Source organism: Branchiostoma lanceolatum, chromosome 2 (assembly GCF_035083965.1).
Source record: "Branchiostoma lanceolatum isolate klBraLanc5 chromosome 2, klBraLanc5.hap2, whole genome shotgun sequence".
Taxonomy (NCBI): Eukaryota; Metazoa; Chordata; class Leptocardii; order Amphioxiformes; family Branchiostomatidae; genus Branchiostoma; species Branchiostoma lanceolatum.
In genome coordinates, this window is record NC_089723.1 from 7,008,019 (window position 1) to 7,029,510 (window position 21,492).

General features: G+C 39.9%; 3 protein-coding genes across 3 annotated transcripts; all 3 read right to left on the reverse strand.

Annotated features, from left to right (window-relative positions):
• Positions 1 to 1,383: 1,383 nt before the first annotated feature.
• On the reverse strand, positions 1,384 to 5,599 carry LOC136427295 (U11/U12 small nuclear ribonucleoprotein 48 kDa protein-like). The gene is made up of 4 exons (XM_066416106.1): positions 4,729 to 5,599; positions 3,988 to 4,109; positions 3,199 to 3,296; positions 1,384 to 2,015 (listed from the first exon to the last, which is right to left on the reverse strand). The coding sequence occupies exons 1-4, from the start codon at positions 4,835 to 4,837 to the stop codon at positions 1,814 to 1,816; spliced, it is 531 nt and encodes a 176-aa protein (XP_066272203.1). The 5' UTR covers positions 4,838 to 5,599; the 3' UTR covers positions 1,384 to 1,813.
• Positions 5,600 to 6,626: 1,027 nt separating this feature from the next.
• Positions 6,627 to 12,732, reverse strand: LOC136426575 (U11/U12 small nuclear ribonucleoprotein 48 kDa protein-like). Its single transcript, XM_066415237.1, has 6 exons — positions 12,425 to 12,732; positions 10,947 to 11,057; positions 10,324 to 10,390; positions 8,795 to 8,871; positions 8,128 to 8,188; positions 6,627 to 6,733 (listed from the first exon to the last, which is right to left on the reverse strand). Exons 1-6 carry the CDS (start codon positions 12,578 to 12,580, stop codon positions 6,627 to 6,629), a joined length of 579 nt encoding a protein of 192 aa, XP_066271334.1. The 5' UTR covers positions 12,581 to 12,732.
• A 1,049-nt stretch (positions 12,733 to 13,781) lies between these two features.
• Positions 13,782 to 17,424, reverse strand: LOC136427296 (uncharacterized). Its single transcript, XM_066416107.1, has 3 exons — positions 17,142 to 17,424; positions 15,479 to 16,215; positions 13,782 to 15,031 (listed from the first exon to the last, which is right to left on the reverse strand). The coding sequence occupies exons 2-3, from the start codon at positions 16,087 to 16,089 to the stop codon at positions 14,791 to 14,793; spliced, it is 852 nt and encodes a 283-aa protein (XP_066272204.1). The 5' UTR covers positions 16,090 to 16,215; positions 17,142 to 17,424; the 3' UTR covers positions 13,782 to 14,790.
• Between the last annotated feature and the right edge of the window lie 4,068 nt (positions 17,425 to 21,492).

The window sequence follows — 21,492 nt, forward strand, 5'->3', positions numbered from 1 at the left end:
AATACTAGAATTACATGCCAATCGTAAAGCCCTCTACATTCAAATGGTTGTATGTATGATGATTTAGCTATAATTGGTATATACAGGTAATAAAGTGAAAATGATTTTCAATTGTCCTGTCACTTGGTATCACAAATATCTGTTAATTATTTGAACACTGCAAAGGCAGGGCCAAATGTATAACCAACAGGAAGAATAAGTGGCATCGTGTGGCGCAATCGGTAGGGTGTTTCACCCACAACCGAGAGGTACCAGGTTCGAAACCACCGATATGCCCTGATGTTGTGCCCTCAGGAAAGGCACTTAACATGCCTCACTTCACTCAGGTGTGAGTACCTAGCTTCAGTTAGGGACGTCCCTCGGATAGGATGCTAAATGGAGGTCCCGTGTTTGAGGAGAGCCACACCTCAAGCACGTTAAAGAACCCACCACATTTATCGAAAAGAGTAGGGGTACTTCCCGGTGTGAGTGGTTCAAAACCTAGAGTCCTATGGCCGCACAAGGGGCAATTGTCGTATCGAGGTCACCTGAGTTAGCGCCGAATGGCAGTCGCTACAGATCCTTGCGATCTAGCCCCGCCAAGTGTGCGCTCCTCGTAATTCAGCCCCTGGCTTCGAAGAGAGTTGGCCTACTCAATAATAAAAATTACAAGAACGAACGTCATGCAAGACTGTTAGTTCTTACGGCTTTAAGGAGTTTATTCTGTCATGTTGCTGGATATAAACATATTCCAACGCATATCGCAAATGATAATACTTTACGTGTAAATGCAAAAGAACTCATTTTTTTTGGATATGATAAAGTTTAACACACTTTGGTATGTGAGCATGACAAAAAAAGATAAAGCAGTAATCTTCAATTGAGGTGAAGCATGATGCCCTTGTGCAATGCAGCCTCTCTATGGCTCGCGTATTTGGCCAAGAACCCTGGGTCACCCCTACTCTTCTCAATAAGTGTGTTGGGTTCTTTCACGTGCCATAAGCTCCCTTATACACAGCTGCCGGCTTTACGTCCCTATCCAAAAGGACAATGCAAATCTTTTCCAGTCATGTCCAGACCCTGGCACAAACTCCGGCCGCTGGCGCCACAGAATTTTTAGAAAACCCTAGTCCTGCTGAGCCCGGCAATTGTCAGTTTGCACATGCTTGTTCTGTCTGCTAGCCCTGACAATTGTCGGATTGAGGGTATTTCTAGAATGCGTACATTGTACGTGTGCGGTTGTTGTAAAGCGAAGTAGATAAAAATGAGCAATATCAAACTAGTACCCTTTGTTTTAAAGGTGCCTGGGAGGCAGACGATCCAAAAGACAGAGACATGTACATAACCCACTTAACTAAGAATGATAGGTACAAGGACGTATGTTAAAAAGCACAACATGAGAACGTTTGTTGTATGAAAGGCACTTTTACTGCAGTTTGTGTCACAGCATTCTAAAGCTAGTATATGTACAATATCACCATTACAGGCCTCACTTTAATCTACTATTACAGGTGTTTTATATGAAGACACTTAAAAGGGGAAAAGCCCAGTTTGTTTTGGATCTCAACTCCAAGCTGCACACCCTCATGTCTAGCAACTGGTCTACCAGGGAATGCCAGAAGTACTGTTAGCGACCAACTGAGTTTCATTCTCTGCGATCTCTCAAATCTGGTAAATGTAATCAAAAACATGCATTTTCCTATAGAAATTATGTACATTCATCATAGCAATAGCCCATGTCTTCCTCTTGTCAGTCACTTCCAACAACTATCTCCCATTTTGACGTTTGATCTTGTACAGTAGTTTAACCTACTAGTACTGCACACAATCTGGTCTAATGTCTGTGTTTCTTTCTCCGACTGGGACTTCGACTGCGGCTCCTTTCGCGTGACCTCTTGTGTTTGGAGCGCCGTTGTTGTTCCCTGTGTCTGGGGTGGTCCTCGTGTGAGCCGCGGCGTCGGTGGGACAGCCTGGGACTCTCGTGCCGTCTGGGAGAGTCCACTTTCACGGCAGGGGAGCGGGTTCTTTCACTCGGCCTGTGGGGCAAACACAAACATGTTAGTCTGTAATGCTTTAAATTTTTGTGATGTTTTATGTTTGCGGTTTTCAAGGTGGCCGCTTCACTGCAAACTTAAAACTGGTGTATCCATTACCAAACAGGTACCCTGGGAGACCAGACACCGTATATCGGCGCGCCACCAAGCACCGCACGCGCGCCTAAGCTTTCCCTGCCCGTACGTATTCGGCTAGCAGAGCTTGGGTTTACAGCGGAGAGTGGGGCGGGGTCGGTCTTCGGGGGCAGCGGGAGGGTGGGCCGGGAAAGCTTAGGCGCGCGTGCGGTGCTTGGTGGCGCACCGGTATACGGTGTCTGGTCTCCCAGGGTACCAAACAGTATGTGACTATAGCACAACCACGGACTTAAAACCACCGTGAACACTCCATTTTCTTCCTACCACAAAATCAAATCCCTGTGAACTTAAAGGCATTCACAGTAACTTTCACCTTTGGTTCATAGGACTCAATATCTGACATATTGTGGTACAAACTAGCAGCAGGAAGCTTTTGTGCACTCAAAATAATGGACTAAATCATTTCATAGAAATGAACACCATGATTAGTAAACATCAAAGGAAAACCACACACAAACACATATATACAAAATGCATAAACACAATACAAACTGAACTCAAATACACACAGATACACACAGACTAATACAAAAAACGCCCCTGCAGTTCCAGAGGAAGCTGCTAGGGGGCCCAAACCTACACCACTTCTTTATTACATCACAAGCTATCTGCCACCCAAAAATCAAGACCACAACACGTCCAGGTCAAAAGATACAAAAATTGAAGTTCTGCTGCAGTACCAAGGTCACATACCAGGAGGCCCAAAATTGACCTTGAACTTTGGCTTCATAACACCCGCCCACATACCAAATATCATCATAATCCATCAAAAGGCTCTTGCGTTATGCTGACTAGAGTGGTCCGAAAACACAAACAGACAGACAAACAGACAAACAGACAGACACACCCAAAACAATATCTCCATTTTTCATGGAGATAACAAGCACTGACAGTACTGCCAAAAAATATTTTCACGGTAGGAGTAGAAAGGAAGTTTTGCTGTGTTTTGAGTTAACAGTCCATGCAAGCTATTCACACAAAAAAAGAAAAAAAATTAAAACGACTGGGAATATTTCAAGGTTTACAGTACCTGTTGTCAGTGTCAGAGCTGTTCTTTTCACTGTCGTTACTCCCCCTGTTCATCTGCTCCAACATCTCCATTTGAGTCTCGATCACTTGTCTCATCACCTGGATCATGGAACAAACCATCATTGTCGTCAAATAATGGAGAACAGCTAACGTTACATGAGAAAATTGAGAAAAACACAACAAAACATCATAGATTGAACTCATTGGGCTTGAAGGCTTGTCCATCCCATCTCTGATAAATACATTCAACAAAAGATATACAGATTCAAAGCCTGGAGACAGAACTCTAAGAATGTGATACTGTCTTATTTTTCTGATTCCTGAACACAACTGATAACACTCAAGTTACAGTGCTAATGGTCACTTGCAGTAGATCTATTTGCTCAACAAACTTTACATTACAAGCAACAAACCAGCAGGCACGTGGCAATACAGCAGCTGGTTATATTACACTGAATGACCTGTCACACCTAACCTTTGCATATCTAACTGTAAGCATGGTCTAGATAAATGTATAGCGCTCGTTCTCATTTAAATGTACACATTTTGTAATCTCCGTTACCGTTAGAAGTAAGACGTTCCTGACATTAAATATGCCACATATAAGGTACCAAAATGCCGTTTTTAAAAGCTAGAAAAGTTGTAAGTCGTCATAAAAACTACAGTTTGACATCTTATATGTGGCATAATCCTAATGCCAGGAACGTCTTATTTCAATCGGTATCGGAGATTACAAAATGTGTACATTAAATGAGAACTAGCGATAGGTCAAAGTCTGATGTAATATCACCTCAGTTGCTGATCTCTTTGTGATGTGGACATTCTTTGCTCTGTAGGACTGTCTCCGGCGTTTGTAGTCCCTCAGTTCGGCCAAGATCTCCAAGTGACTCTTCTCACTTTTCCCGTCACCCTCTGAAGTAGGAAACAAAAGTTCGTACTAAGTGTTCCATGATTTTCCATTAATTCCTGTTTCATAAGACTCATCAAAAGATGATAATTAAGATATAAATATATGACTGTGTGTATCTCAAGTACTGTAAATGCAGAAATGTTCGTGGTCGTTTTTGCAATAAGCTCTTTGTCGTGAACTTAAAACCTCCATAACGGTTTTGTTCCGTTTTATTCTGAACCTCCTAGCGAGGTATAAGTCTGCGACTGTTCAGAATAAAACAGTTTCGCGGAAATGTCATCATTAACGCAAAAGCGTTACGGGACCGGTTGACATTGATGTTTATGACGTCAAACATCCGGGTACATGAGGTTCGCGGCGTCACTTGGGCTTAAGCACGGGAAAGAGTGAAAGTTTTTAGCTGTCAATCGGATTTTCGGCCACGGTTTTGAATCGTAAGATCTTGCTATGACCCCCAAGTCAAGTTCTAACAACAAACTTTCTGTATCTATATAGCCAGTATAACCGCCCTTCGGCGTAACACACCGGGCTGCATTTTTACATTAGCCGTAAGCTTATTAAAAAAAAAAGAATTTTGAGCCCTGAAATATCATCTATCACTGTGAGGATGCAGCTGTGTACCTTGTTTTTGCACAGTTTCTGCCAAGTCAGCAGTAAGAGTGCTGTCTTCCGCAGAGATTGTAGGTCTGTTGTTGACATCTTTTGACTGTTGAACCACGTAATTATGCATGGCTAGTCTCTGGGCAGGAGTCAGTTCTTCATCCTTCAAGGGAGGTCTCCTCTCTTTATTAAAACAGTGAAAAAAGATTAGTCAAAGTCAGCTACATGCATTCCAGTTACATCTACTCCTAGTACAGTCAAAACTGTCCAGGAAGACCACTCAGGGGACCAATAAAATCTGGTCACTATGGACAGGTGGTCGATTCTAGAATGCTTGTGTCATTAAGCCCCATCACAAATAAGAAATTTAGCTCGGCCGACGTGTTGGCGAGCTTCAAATGTGCATTTTCGGCCGAAGTACGACCGATGTCCTGTCGATTACGCGGGCTTTGGATGATTTTTAGCAATAAAAGTTGATCCAAATATTGACCTTTTACCAGGTTAGTCGATACTGACTTTGTCCATGTCTAAGAGATGGTACCATCTCATGGGGGATTTGTAGTTTATAGTGTTCAACGTACGTCGCCCGAGATTTTCATCGGAAAATACGGTCCACGCTCGGGCGATTTTAAAATTCGGCGAGCTTCAGGCGATCTACAAAGTCGGCCGACGCTCGCATGAATTGTGATGCCGGCTTTAGGAAAAATTATCCAAGAGACAGCCAAAAAGTGATCACAATGGCCAGGTGGTCCTTATGTAGAGGTGGTCACGTGTACAGGTTTGACTGTACATGTATATCTGCTTATCATTCTATCATTCTGCAGAAATAAATGCTTAATTGATACAAGTGGTAGACTATCATTTAGCAGCCATCTCAAGTAATGGCTGATTTTATTTCACACTTTATATCACCTATTATCTATTATTATATGACAGGGATGTCGCCAGCAACTTCAATCACACTTTACGATATCAGGTTTAAAATTAATTTGATAATCTTACCCACGATGTAAAGTGGAAAGAATGTCTGTCAAACACAAACTACTAATGAAATAGTCTCAGGGGACATCCCTGGTTTCAGACTGTACAACCAGTACAATTTAATCTTATCAAGTACTTATCAACTTCTACTGTTGAACTTATTGTGCACCAGTACCATTATGATGTAAGTACTGACACTTGGAGTGCAAAGGTAAAAAAAAAATCTCACAACTACCAAAACCTTTTCATGCTCCAAATGTGGTATATGTAGCATTTCATACTTCAAATTATTTTTTCCTTGAGTCGGTTAACTTTCCAACGTAGCCAAGAAAAAAACGAACCATGATGTCTCATCACATAATACAAAATAAATTAGATCAAGCAACTGGATAAATTCTCTAAATAGTCAGAATGATGTTTCAAGTAGCATCCACTCTTTCATCAGTGACTTAGAAAGAGTATTATAGTCTCCTATGTATAAATAAGTATCTGGATTGATATATTGTTTTTAGACTCACTGTAAATGCAGAAATGTCTGCGGTGGTTTTAAATTCACGGTTTTCACGGTGAACTCTTCAGCGTGAACTTAAAACCACAGCGAACCTTTTGCCCAACTATAACTGTAGCGCGCTACTATTGTTTCAAACATGAACTTTAAACAACCACGAACACTCCATTCTCTCCCTACAGTGAAATAAGAACCACGCGAACTTAAATGCAGTATTTTACAGTATTCTCAGACACTGATGGAAGTTGGAGGATGCTGTCTGAAACGTGTAACGAGAATTTATCAAGTAGATTGATTTATCTTTAATTACATAATGTTTTACCTATATGTCTATCCTTCATTGGCCCATGATGTCTCATTATGTATGATACTATAACAGAATGTCACCCTACTAAATGTACATATGTACAACATGTAGGTAATGCTACTATTAAGTCTTGGAAGGATATGCGAGGTATAGGATACAAGAGTTTATAACAGTGATCATGAGGATGTACATGAGGTTGTTCAGGGAAGACTCTACACTCACCACTTTAGCTGAAAAACAACAGAGCACCATAACAATCACATGAACTGGGCAGTCTAACTATCTTTGTCCTCGTTAACACCCCTATTCCACTAGTGCGGCGACCTCACCGTGACAAAGCATAGAAATAATCACGTGATCATGTCTAAATGTATTCTGGCATTGTGACGTCACGCGGCTGGAAGTTACTGAAAATTGTCAACAGAAAACGATTACGGCTGGATTCTGGGCTGATCATTGGGTGGTACAAATAAATAAAATACTCCTTTTGAGACTTGTTTCTGTGCTCTTTTTAAATGCCAAAATTATGAAATAATGATGCAAATGTGCTAATATGGGGAGGTAATTGTCAATTTCATATAGATTGCTTTATCCAGAATATTTCCAGTTTTACCCATTGAAATTGCTTTGGGCACCTTTAATGCTCATGTAAATTTCAAAGTTACTTTTTGACAGAGTGCTCAAAGAATTTCATTAAAAAAAAAATCTTTCAATGTTTTGTGTGTTTTGTTTTCTTTTCACTCATACTTTTTACATTTTGCATAACAATTGCCATTACTATGAAGGCAAGGGTTACACAAGTTAAATTAAGGTCGTAGCGAGGTTGTAGCGCGATCGCGTCTAGTGGAATGTGGGTGTTAGTAATCCTACGCAATAAATCCATGCAAAGAAAACAACTAATCTTATATTCATAATCTTATATAATAGTAATACAAATTTTGAAGTTTTATCATTTGCACAAAAAAGCATACAACAACACTACACAATGCATGCCATATGATTATGTTTTTAAAGAAAAAAAACTTTGCAACTACAAAAAGATACTGGCACATCATTAAAAAACATTTCATAAACCAATGCTTTTTATGCAAATTGGTTATAAAAGATGTTGAAGCTAGATCATTATTTGATTCAAAGGCCAAAGAACAAAGACTACTAAATATCACACAAGCATGAGTGCATGCATAGATGAAAAAAGTCTGTCTTGTTACAAACACTTCTTTTTCAGCAGCTCAAAGCAAAGACTGCTAAACATCAGACAAGCATGTCTGCATGCATAGATTAAACAAATCTGTCTTCTTACAACACTTCTACTTCAGAAACTGAGAAAAAAGACTGCCAAACATCACACAAGCATGTATATTCATGCATAGATGAAACAAGTCTGTCTTGTTATAACGTCTTCTACTTCAGAAACTCAGAACAAAGACTACGTAACTACATTACCAAACATCAGACAATCATGTATTCATGCATAGAAGAAACAAGTGTGTCTTGTTACAAACACTTCTACTTCAGCAGCTCTTCTTGAAAATCTCAATCTGAAAAACAAGTCATCTATGAAAGAAAAGTCACTTTAGCATTTCAGGAAACAGTTAATGAAGTGATTCTACAGACAACCCACCTTCAGGCGAAGCAGATGACACAGTCTCTGTAAAACTCATCTGACTGTTGTTGCGTCTTCCCTGGAAAACAAAATAGGCAAAGGAAACAATGGGTTTCTCAGGAGAAATAACTATTCAGTCTACATGTACAACTCTAAATACAAATGTGCCTGTCTACTGCACTGATTATGTAAAATGTAACACATCAACCATCTTTTTATACTGATACTGAAGAAAATGACTGGTAATTACTGCATCGCTATACATTTTGGTTGGTCCACAGAAGTTTGCTATCTGTTAACATTACACAGATATTCCTAAAAGTACATTGACATGCTATGTACAAACTACAATGACTGTAATTAGTGTAAATGCAGAAATGTTCGTGGGGATTTAATTTCGCAGTAGGGAGAAAATGGAGTGTTCACGTTGGTTTTGAGTTCGTGTTTGAAACAATAGTTAGCGCTTAAGTCAAACAATGAAAACGGCTTTTTGCGGTGGTTTTAAGTTCGCGGTAAAGAGTTCACGGTGAAACAGTTGCCGCGAAAACCGCGAACATGAAACCACCGTGAACATTTCTGTATTTACAGTATGTCATACAATGTACTTTATTTGCAGGTCTGGTGAAAAGAGCTGACTGGAAATTATGTGTTGACAGTACATTGTAATAGCAAAACAGAATCTGACCTGTTCAGCTGATATGCCGCCCCAACTTGAACTTGAAGAAGCACACTGGGAAATAACCTTCTCCTGAATGTCTCTGTCTACACAAGGAGAATCCAGTCAAAAATCAACTATAAGTATAACTACTTCAGACTTATTGATCAATAATGAATCAATACAAAAAACATAAATTAGTTTTAACATTTCAAAACTGAGTAACATTAATATCAAGTCAATTTAAGGTGAATGTTAAATTCAAGGAAAGATACACAGTCATCATTCTTGATTACCAAATGAGAAATACTCAACTGTCGTCTGACTACTGCATGAGTACCACTACTGAAAGAGTAACTTTCCAGTACAGTACCTGTGTCCAACACCTGTTAAAGGCAGGCTAAACTTAATTTCGTAAAGCATACTGCAGTATGTTAAATATACCACTAAGACAAGTTCTATTTATTTATTTATTTATTTATTCATTCATTTCGATTTACCACATTTGTGGAAGGATTGACATAATAGGTGAACTATCATATATCAACTACTATATATGTTCTGACTTCTTTTACATGAGTCCATCATAGATTAGCATTTTTACAATATTTGAAATTCGCGGTGTGGTGATGTAATACTGGCAATGTCCAAAGACCTTTGACCTTTGTGATGTCAGATTCCGAGTCGGCCACACCTGCACCATAGGAATTACTCCAGACGCCATTCCTCCGACTCGGAATCTGACGTCACAAAGGTCAAAGGGCTTTGGACATCACCAGTATTACATCACCACACCGCGAATTTCAAAAGTTGTAAAAACGCTAATCTATGATGGACTCATGTAAAAGAAGTCAGAACTGGTCTTAGTGGTATATTCAACATACGGCATTATGCTTTACGAAATTAAGTTAAGTCTGCCTTTAAAGGTACCAGTCACAGGTACTGTACTTGAAAGTTGTAAACATGTACTAGTAAATTGCTTAGAGTTAAAATAACTACAAATTTGCTATCATTCGCAGCGTTGGGAAAATTTCAGCGCTGAGATGGAGTGCGACCGGTTTTGATTTTATTTGTCTTTCTCAAGAATGACACAGATACAAACCACTCCTCCTTTTATACTTTTTCTGTGCCCCCCCCCCCCCCCCAAAAAAAAAATTGGTACCATTAGGTCTATCAAAGAATGTTTGGACATTAGAACAAGCAATGTATAAGTATATGACATGTGATATTTCGATATGTTGCTCTATCCCATATGATTGTGTGTAATCAAACTCATCTTATGCACTTATTCATTTGTATGTATGTATGTAGTAGACCTTACAAAAGTCGCTGTGCTTTTGTTGTGTCAATAAAGATCTTCTAAAGCCAAATGTTTTGCTAAATTGCTCTGCCAGTGATAGTTGTTCCAGACCCTGTCTGCAGGAGCCGGTACTGCAGCATACAGGCAACACTTACCAACCATGACTGGTACAACTGACTGGGAGTTGGTGTAACAGGCAACACTTACCAACCATGACTGGTACAACTGACTGGGAGTTGGTGTAACAGGCAACACTTACCAACCATGACTGGTACAACTGACTGGGAGTTGGTGTAGTAGAATTGGGAGCTCTCTTTCATCTTCTCCTACAGTATAAAACAATTTAAATGTACATTCCTTAATACACAAATACAAGTACAACCTTGTTAACAACACTAGTTAGATTTAGTCAGTATTCCTTTCTAGTATATGTACTACAATGTACTACTAGTATTTGTGGCTGCCATACACAAGATAAAGCTAGTACTATAAAAGTAAATTTGCACAAGATGTACACTAATACTAAAAGTACATTAATTCAGACTACATGTTTTTCTAAATTCGCTAATTTCATTGCCTTAAAAAAGGACACAATGAATATGAAAGAAGTCGCCCTTGACTTAAACTATTTGTTATTCTTGTATGTACATGATAGATGATATAATAAATTACTGTAAATCCAAAAATGTTTGCGGTGGTTTTATGCTTGCAGTTTTTGCGGTAAGCTCTCTACTGCAAATTAAAACCAAGCAAATCTAATTGCATTTACAGTACTAAGCTGTACAGCTGTATGCTGTACCTTTTCTCTAGGGGAAGGGCTAGGAAACTTGCTACCCTATGTGGCATTAGGCACTACAAGTTGAATAACAACAAACAACGGACCCTTTCCTCAGCATTATACCCAGCCTTAGCCAGCCTGCAGTCCTTCACATGTTCTGCTAGCCTGGATGGCGGGACACGGTGTGCAGAATCCAGCGGGCACAACACCATGTCCTGAAAGAAAGAGGTAAATAGAATAACATGCATTTTCTGTCAGTCAGTCTAAAAGACAGACAGATAGACAGAGAGATAGACATGACATACATCATACAATTACATACTAGTACATATACACTGAGACACTTATAATTACATTGTTAGCAGAGTGGTAGATGAACATACTGGAATTAATCAACAGGGATATCAGTGAACAAAAGCCTTCATATCATGAAAATACTTTATCTTTAGTCTTGAATGCAATAGCATGACTACTAACATTACTAAAGTGAGTGATTGAGTGTGTGTATGTGTGAGTGAGTGTGTGAGTGAGTGAGTGAGTGAGTGAGTGAGTGAGTGAGTGAGTGAGTGAGTGAGAGTGAAGAGAAATTACTACTAGTAACGGGCGGGTGCCTAAGTCCGGTAGTACCCTAAGTCCGATATATTTTTAAATCTTATTATTACTATGTTGTGCACGGGTGCATGCACATGATGATGATAGGTAGTTATGGACTATGCCTCTGTGTAAAAAAAATACAAGGTCAAAAAGTGTGTCAAGGTTGATAGCTCAAACAGCTAACGATTGAAATATTTGTATGAATTTGACGCTACTCTCGGTGGTTGACGAGAGAACTTCTCGAGAACATGGCCTTCAAAAATGTTAAATCATTTAGTTTAAGATGCGGAATGTGGAAGAATACCACCACATGTATGAAGCTCGTTTATTAAACTTGTCAAAAAACACACCTGTGTCCTGCCTGTGTCTTTGAACTTGGTATAATCTAGGCTTAATGTCACGTAACGTGCGTACACTGGCACTCCTCCGCCATCTTTACCAGTCACGTGATTCGAAGTCATGTGATCATCGAACGCAACCCAACACGTCCCTCACTTCCCTCACCACACATGCTTCAGATTGCAGTTTAGCGCTCTTCCGCATGAAGTCGCGGTAAGTAAATGTTACTGGGGTATCTATTTGACGTTTTAGTGTATATAAGTTGAACTTTGACAACTAAAGATACGATTGTTGAACGTGAAGATTCCAAAACACGCTATGCATCAATTTATATACAATCGAATGCCTGGATTGAATTCGAACACCACAAGGTTAAAACAATCAAGCGCTAATTTTGGTTTAATAAGTAGGTAACAATATGATTGGAGTTGGTGACATCGTTTTTCATTGCATATTACACACGATATTAAACAAATTGAGTGTTCTCTGTTTGACATTTGAGGTGTGTGTTAGTATGGTTCCTGAAAAATGGCTTCGAAGTTCGAGGCAGTCATGTCTATTTCTTTAACACTAGTGGATGGGTGTCTCTTGTCCTGAATTCAGGAGTTTATCTGCCAAATTCAGTGTACCACAAAAGTGATGAACTTACAACGTAGGCTGTTTTGTCGTCTGTCCATCCGAGCCGCTGTAGGATACCGCTTAGTTTCCCCCTACTGCTATCCAGGTAACACGACAGTTCCTCTAGCTGGTCTTCTCTGCTGGTCTCATGATTTTCCAGCTTGTGCATGGTTTTGGATGTCAACATACAAACTTTGGAAGCTCCTGAACAACGTAGGCTTTGTCTTGATTGTTATAACAACGTAGAAATAGTCATAGGCGTCAAATTGAATCAAAAACACGGAGAAGAAAGGTGTGTTTCTCACGCCTGACAAATTTTTCAGACCTCGACGGCCATTTTGGAATGGTTTACTTTTATACAGGGGTATACTTGAAGCTGACTCAATGTACACGATTTGTTAAAACAAAAATGGAATCATATTTCTACGAAATTGAACAATTAACTAGTTACTAGTATTAATAACTACTTATGTAATCTTTACAACGTAACTATGATACATGGTACATATTTGTACATAAATGTTTAAATCTTATACCCTTGCCACAAATGATCTCGCCCTACCCATCATTCCAACAACTAGCGTGGCTCCACGGACTAGTTGCGCCACCGATTGATGGCTGGTGGTACTGCAGCTACACTCTACTTCCATCTGACCGATCAAAAATTGTTTTTCATGATATATCAATCACATATAACTAAAAACAAACAGTCATTGAATAATCTTATCTTACATACTGACCATACTTTTGAGGAGAATATTTACCAATCAAAAATTGACTTGCACCATATCTACGGAGCTAAAAGACAAAGCCACTGGTTGGTCTCGGCCCAAAAGTAATGACCTATCAACATTCATTTTGAATCAACAGGTAGCCAATCAGTCTTAAAAATATCATCTCTATCGCTGTTAATCACGGGAAAATTGACCAATCAATCGCGAGAGTAGTTTTGACCGTCAGGAAAATTAAGTGAATTAATATCAACAAACGCTAGGAGTCGCTTTTTAACTGTCAGTCAATGCCTTGCAGTACTGCAGTACCCTTCCTCGTGTCAGCCGGGTAGTCAGTTGATCCAAAATTGTTTTCCACAGTTCACGGACATTGAAAAAAATCCCCTCAAAAATTACATTACCATTCCAATTAACAATCCTCTTGAGCTGTATCTCATCAAAAAGTACAGTTCTGTTTATATTCCTTTAGCCTGAGTGTCATCCGGTTTTATTCCAGGCTCTGCCTTCCGTGAAGACAAAGCCTGGAATTAAACAACATGACACTCAGGATAGTATTCCTTTCCTTTTGCAATAATTTTCTTGACCACCTTGAACAGGTTTACTGTGAAATAAATGATTCTATAAATATCACTGCATTGATGACAACTGAAGCATGAGTAGATTAAACCACAAAAAGAGGGATTTATTATCAATAATGACAACAAATGTATATACAGATAACAACAATGAGAAGTGAAAGCCAACACTGTCACATTTCCCCCATTCTGTATTATTATCAAACATCAATTTACTGGCTTTCGGTCAACAGATCATTTTAGTCAAATGATACATAAGGACAATAACTGTAAAAACTTGAAGCACATAAATTATGGTAACCACTTATCTATATACATTGTTTTCAGTTTTCAAAAGTACATGTAGAAAGTAAAACGGGAACAACACTAAAACAGAGCTCTAGAACAAGACTATGTCTTCTTGTACAATGACAACAACTTTACAGATAGCAACACTGAGAAGTTAAAGCTAACACTGTCACTCACATTTTCACAATTCTGTATTCCAAACATCAATTTACTTGCTTTCCGTTCATACATCTTAATTTCCTATGACTGAGAAAATACATTTTAGTCCAATGATACATAATGGCAGTAACTGTAGAAGCTTGAATCAGATTTATTATGGTAACCTCTTTATATATTTTGTTTTCAACTTTCAAAACTACTAGTACATGTATAAATTAAAAGGGAAACAACACAAATATATAGAAAACAGAGCTCTCGAACAAGCCCATGTCTTTTCATACTCAAGAACCACTGTCTCTTCAGTGTCGATTATTCTGAGGTAGAATCAAGTCAATTTACATGGAGTCTATGTCTTCAAACATGTTCAATTTTGATACGTTTGATTTGTAAAGGCTCGGAAAGGGAAATCTTTGCATGCAATCCTGTACTTGAGTCCTTTTAAATCTTGAAAAGATAACAATAACACTTTGTTGACTGTATGGCTGGTTTCAATGTCCTTTGATAAGTTTCACCAACCAACTATTACAGCAGTGCTGTCTAAGCTCCTTCAACACTGCCTTGCTCACTTGGTATACAAATGTACAAACGCATGTGAAATATATTAAATCCATCGACATTTTACTGACAAGTTCCCATTTACTCCTTCACAATGTCGAAGGTGCAAGGGCATTGAACTCTGCGTCACTCCTCGGACATATCTTCTTAAACTTCGGAAAGTCCTGCTGGTTTTTGTCCACAAAGAAGTCTCTGTCAGAGTCTTGGTGGTAGAACTGCTTGGATTTGGTGGACAGGCCCTTTTGTTTGACCTGGTCTACAAGGTTGACTTTGGGTTTGACAGGAACACATACTGTCTGGGTGGGCTGATACACTGGACCAAGTCCAAACCTGCAAGCATAAGTACAACATATAAACATTTAGTCTGGAAAACAATGTTATATACATTTTCAAAAAGTTTAACATAACCAGCTACAACATGCACAATAGTCTGAATGAGCAACATATATTGTTGACTTGTAACTTTTGTTGTTAAAAAATCAAATAATAATTAATTAGCTATTTGCCACATGTGTGTGTGTGTGTGGTGTGTGCATGCATGTGTGTGTGTGTGTGTGTGTGTGTGTGTGTGTGTGTGTGCGTGCATGTGTGTGTGTGTGATGAACTTCGAATTCATGTCAAATACATAATAATCTTTAGTAGAGGCTGTATTGGAAATATTTCCCTTTCAGTTTCACACACATGTAGTCAACTGATGGAAACCCATCACAAACTCTTCTTCACAACAAAAGCATAAATTTTCATTAAGTTCAAGTTCTGGAAGCAAAGACAACTAACCATCTTCTCTGCTCTGGCAGGTAGATGGTCTGAGGGACACACGCTGGCTTCTTTTCCGGCATGCCTCCGAACCAACTGTGCCTTTTTTCTGAGTTGGTTAGTGTGACTTTGGGTGGTGTTCCTGCAGGTAAAGACTCTGTCGACGTGGATCTATTCTCGGCTGTCAGCTGCGCTATCTTCCCCGGAATACGCTGAACTTTGGTTACCTCCCCTGCCACGCCCTTGTGGAGATCGTCCGGAGCCAAAGACACACCCGCGTTCTTCTGAAAGTCTTGTGCCTCCTTTAAGAGTCCTTTTCCCTGGATGGGGATCTTCGGTGCTGGTCTGGATACAGGACGACTTAGTGGTACTACAGTAGGCTGTACTCTTGCCAGTGGGTCTGTTGTTGTCTCTTCTGTTTCCATCTGTGCTGCGAGATGTGAGAACTTGCTAGGTCTGGGTTTGCTATAGTGCAAGGGTCCCTTTGCTGCATACGTAGTTGGTGGGGTCTCAGGCCTGGCGTCGTCCCACTCATTTTCGTAACGGTCCTTCTTTTGAAATGTGAGGCGTTTGAGTTCAGGCTTCGTCTTACCCTGTATGGGGACGGGATCGGATGTGGCAGTCCCCTCCATGGTCTCTCTTACTTGTGGAATCGTCTTGAGAGCCCTGCTTTGCCGTAACTTCTTAAAGTCTTGGACTGTAATTCTGAGATCCTTCACACTTCTTCTTGCCCAACAATCCTAGCATACATTGAAAGGCTGCATGGAGAAGAGAAACAAACATCTTGGTAAGTTCACAGACATAACTATTAAATACTGTAAATGCAGAAATGTTCACGGTGGTTCTTTGTGCGCGGTTTTCGCGGTAAGCTCTTCGCTGCTAACTTAAACCACCGCAAACATTTTTTCCCTCCGACCCCTATGTCTACTATTGTCTCAAATGCGAACTTAAGACCACCGCGAACACTCCATTTTCTCCCTACCGCGAGATTAAACCCACACCAATCTAAATGCATTTACAGTAGTAAGGAACAGGAGGAAATCTCACACGAAAGAAAAATCTTTGTCTAACTTTGACAAATCCTTGACTAAGCAGAGGACTTAAAAAAACATAAGGCTTAGAGACAATAAATGTGTTTTGTTTTCCTGTTAAAACACCTTGCAATGATAAATCTGCACAGCAACAGTTTAAGACTTCACATCATGATAATGCCAAATCATGACTCATGGCAAATTATGTTGTTCTGAGGCCCATGGCGACTGGACATACAGCAGTTGTCTAACTGAATTAATAACGTTCTGTAGCCTGGGTGAAAGCGCTTTATATTAGCCACTGCCATCATAACAAATTATAGAATGTTGCATGACAATTTATTTTTGAACCCCCTGCGCTGTTTATGGCATAGTTGTAAATCATGTTGTTGTTGTATGCTGTCATGACAGTCACGAGATTATAGCGCCCCCCCCCCCCCCCCCCATAAATTTTCTGGGGGAGGGGGGCGCTATAACGGTAGACACATCTATCCCCGAAAGAAATTAAACGTTTCAGTCACAAAACTGAGTCTGACATCGCTTTAAACCCGACAAAAATGTTAAAATCTTTCCATATAAATGTTGTGGGTAAATCTGTTAAACTCAGAATCAGATAACTAGCTAATATGATCATAAAATTGCGGCCAACTCACCAACTTTTACCGTCCCAAAAAATATGTCGCAGACCCTCGGACACAACAGCTTTCGTTTCGTCTTCACAAAACGACCAAGATTGATGGGTAGAGTCTTTGTCCACCGAAGACAACACTACAGCTTCTAAGAAACCTCCTAAACGTCTCAGAGCTACAGGTTTCAACTCTAAAATCTTAGAAACCTTCTACTGACTAATGTAAAACGTTTACTCGAACGAAAATAAAAGACCGGCAAACCGGCTTGGAGCGGATTGCACCAGGTCGTGACGTCATCAAGTCGACTACGTCATATATTTTTTACCTGATAAACAACCAACACTCAAACTATTTAACACTTTTAGATAGTATCTAACATATCTTTGTGTCACAGAAATATATACTAAATAGATGTTATCTTTTTGTGTGCTGTTGATTGATAGTCTTTTGCTTTAAAAAAAAGTATTTACCAACTTTATCCTCTACCTATGGGGTCGTGTTGCATAATAGTTGCCAGATATAGACAGGCATATCCCAAGGCATGTACTGACCAAGGACATTATAATGTCCTTGTCCTGACGCATACATATACTAAGTGATGGGAGCGTCACATTTCTGGCCGGGCTCGTTGCAACCAGGAAAGATAAAAGTGTCTTCCAAGAAATCATGCTCATTCACAGTTACAATGTATTTTTTGGGGTGTTTTGTGCTTTTTTTTTTCGTCCCCGCAAGCTGCCCGGTCGTAGCCTGAGTGTCATCCTGTTTCAGTTACAGGCTCTACCTTCACCAAAAAGCGTCATCCTGTTTCAGTTCCAGGCTCTACCTTCACCAGACTTGTTTCGGGGGGGGGGGGGGGGTCGTAGGGTGAGTCCAATATGGTCCCTTACACTATTATGTCTATCGTGCCCCGGAGTATGCAATGACTATAAATCCAGCTAGGATCAGAAACTTTTTTTGGCATAAAAGCCATTTATTATAGCAAAGGATCAATCAACCAGTATTAAGCAAGTAGGCAAGACGCTAATAAAAGCTAATTATTTGGCATTCTATAAGATTTATGATCATATTCATGAATTTATTGCCGAGAACTTATCATTTTTAGTCTTTTCTTCTGGCCCTTTTTGTGCATGTCTATGAAATTCTAGCATATTCCGGCTTTATTTGCTTATTTATCTATTTCGATTTACCACATTTGTAGACATGTGGAAGGATAGACATAACAGGTGAACTATCACCTTTTCAAGATGTCATCCCAGACCGGACTGTAAGGTTTGGACCATCGCACACCGGGGCATGCCCCTACTCTTTTTCGAAGGTGTGGTGGGTTCTTTAACGTGCGCGGGGTGTGGCTCTCCCCAAACACGGGACCTCCATTTAACGTCCTATCCGAGGGACGTTCCTAACCCTAGATGAGCTAGGTACTCATTTACACCTGAGTGAAGTGAGGAAAGTCGTCTTAAGTGCCTTTCCCAAGGGCACAACGTCGGGGCGCAAGTCCGGACGTGCCACTGGGCACACCGGGATACGAACCGGGGACCCATTGTTTGACAGCCGAGTGATCTACCACTGCGCCACACGGACACACTTATGTTGAAGATGTCAATGTAGATGAACCAGTCTCCACCAACTTTCTTCCAAATTGCAAGAGACCTGTAGAATATAAAGAAAAGAGTGTCCTTAACATAGTTAACATACTTAGCACAACTGCAGTTTGAAAGTACCATCTCATATGTTGTTGTGTCCGTGGCCATCCAGTAAAGTATTATTGTAAAATAATTGGTTAATATCATGGTGCATCGTTTGTGCATGAAAGCAAAATATAAACAGATAAACAACAATTTTTATGTTATTATACAATGACATGTGCTTGTTGTATTTCTCAGGGGGTTCAGTTACAATGTAACGTTGGGTAACCTAAATTCGGGATTTTTCCGATAATGGTTGACTGAAATCAATCTAGCAGAACAATAAACCATCCTTTTTTTCTATTATTCTGTCAGTATCATGTATTATCTTTGCACTAATCATATATATGGTAGATTTTGTCTCTAGTCGTGCTGACACCATAATATTTCAACTTGAAACTACCGTCCGCCGCACGCACAATTATGGTGCTGTCGGACAGGGGGGCACATTAATTCGGGAGGGAAGATTCGTCTTGAATATCTTACCGCTAATCACATTATATACAGCAGCTATTCGTTCTATCCTTGGCTTGAGGAGAGTGCTATGGATATAGACGTGTCCAAGTAAAAAAAATACACGAAAAAACGGCCGTACCGCACACATCAGGCCAGTTCGGGAACAACCCGTGTGTTGAGTCGGTACGGTAGAACTTCACTCAAAGTCGGCCCATCGTCATCATCGGGCAACGTGTAAGTCGTTACATTATTCATGGGAAGTTAGCTGGATGCCGTAGCAATGGCAATACTACTATGTCCATGTGTCCCTTTGTGTGTTAGGAGCAAACTTTGAGGAAAATATCTTCCTCAGTCCACTATCACACGCAGCATTTAGACAAAAAAGTGTTCCTCACAAACCTTTGTCGTCTGCTTGACAACAGGATTCTGGTTAACAATATGGCGGCGGGAAAATACACGTGCCGTAGGTTGTAGCAACAGAGAGGAGTTTTGATGATTGATCACACTTAGAATCCAGTTGCAGGTTTGCAAAAGAGATTATAATAAGTTGTCTTATAAATAATTGTGTTTAGCAGGCAGGAGATGTGACATTTGTCTTATAAACCAGCGAACAACCGTGCTGGGTGATTCTCCCACGAAGCCCCCAGACTCTGTCAATAAGGGACGGAGAGTTTTTGACGTCGCCAACTTCTAATGCATGGTTATCGAAGCTTTTCAGCCAGTGTTCTGAATACGTTAGTCTATCTGCTTTGCATTGCTGGCGTTATAACTGATTTTGCATCTAGCACATATCCCTAAATACCCCGTTTTCGAAAAATCCCGACTTTAAGTACCCCACGAATTTAGGTTACCCAACGTTACCTATTGGTCATTCTTACAGTGCTCTGTGGCGCCACCGTCATCCTAGAGTCAATTTTTACAGGACGATGACCCTCATCCCCAGCATTCGCTATTTACCCCCTCTCCCAAATAGTCATATAGGATTCATTCAAAGAATCAGACCGATTCAAAGATTCATATCGTAATCTATTGAACGTAAGTCGGAAAGAAAAACGTTGGATTGTTTTACCAGTATCAGGTCTCTGTTTGTAAATACTGTAGTCGAGCAGAAAGAATCACATCAGAGGGATTGTTTGTAGACAAAAATTTACATAATGGAGCTGCACAATTTACACCGCTGCCAACACCCTTTGAGGGTGAACCATTGATAACGTCGAGGTTTATTATCTCCATGAAAAATGGAGATATAGTTTTGGGTGGGTCTGTCTGTGTATGTGTCTGTGTGTTTGTGTCCGGACTACTGTAGTCAGCATAACTCAATAACCTCTCAATGGATTACAATGATATTTGGTATGTGGGCGGGTGTTATGAAGCCAAAGTTCAAGGTCAATTTTGGGCCTCCCGGTATGTGACCTTGGTACTGCAGCAGAACTTCAATTTTTGTATCTTTTGACCTGGACGTGCTATGGTCTTGATTTTTTTATGGCAGATAGCTTGTGATGTAATGAAGAAGTGGTGTAGGTTTGGGCTCCCTAGCAGCTTGTTAGTTGTTGCAACTTCTTGCCCGAGAACACATGCAATTTATGAATGGACTAACTAAGGGAGTAATTAAGGGTTAATCAAGGGTTAATGACCCGCCCAGAGATGTATATAGTGTCATGATATTTCTATAATATTTATATAATATCTATAGTGTCATCAATTGTCATGATAAAGTGTCGTGATTTTCTTTAACCACCGAATAAAATCACCACTTGAGATTCATCATTCGCCACTTGTGTCACTTCTATGACGTTATTAGGTCACAACCGATATGAAATAGGGACTTTTGATTGGTCAACTATCTGGCTATATGATAATGCAACATCACCACCAACACTGCACCAAAACAGGGATTTTCTACTTATAGCAATAACTGTCCGGTAATAAGTCTGTAGCAACCATGCCAATACTGCCATGTTAATCTTGTACTTCCAGGCATTTATCTATTGGTAAAATCCACTTTTCGTGCCGTGCCCAATAGGAACCCACACCCAAAAGCTGTTCCTTTTACTAGGTAGTTAAGCCTGATCACAAAATATCGGGTTTCCGCACGCTCGTACCCAGCGCCGCGAAGAAGCCATAGGTTTAGATCGTGGGCTCAACCAATACACAAAATAAAACTATATGGAATCCACGGCTGTCATTTTGTTTTGTTTTGTGTTTGTCTCAATTACCTTAGCAAATCGTAAGTT

Bases quoted from the DNA above. Each gene is read 5' to 3' on its own strand.
- LOC136427296 (XM_066416107.1), bottom strand. From the start codon at position 16,089: ATGGAGGGGACTGCCACATCCGATCCCGTCCCCATACAGGGTAAGACG. The intron at 15,032-15,478 runs GTTAGTTGTCTT...TTATGCTTGCAG, and splicing joins CTGCCAGAGCAGAGAAGATG to GTTTGGACTTGGTCCAGTGT.
- LOC136427295 (XM_066416106.1), bottom strand. From the start codon at position 4,837: ATGCATAATTACGTGGTTCAACAGTCAAAAGATGTCAACAACAGACCT. The intron at 4,110-4,728 runs GTACACAGCTGC...TTCCTACTTCAG, and splicing joins AGAAACTGTGCAAAAACAAG to AGGGTGACGGGAAAAGTGAG. The intron at 3,297-3,987 runs GTGATATTACAT...TCCATGATCCAG, and splicing joins CAAAGAGATCAGCAACTGAG to GTGATGAGACAAGTGATCGA.
- LOC136426575 (XM_066415237.1), bottom strand. From the start codon at position 12,580: ATGTTGACATCCAAAACCATGCACAAGCTGGAAAATCATGAGACCAGC. The intron at 11,058-12,424 runs GTAAGTTCATCA...TCTTTCTTTCAG, and splicing joins ACGACAAAACAGCCTACGTT to GACATGGTGTTGTGCCCGCT. The intron at 10,391-10,946 runs GTCCGTTGTTTG...TTTATACTGTAG, and splicing joins GGTATAATGCTGAGGAAAGG to GAGAAGATGAAAGAGAGCTC.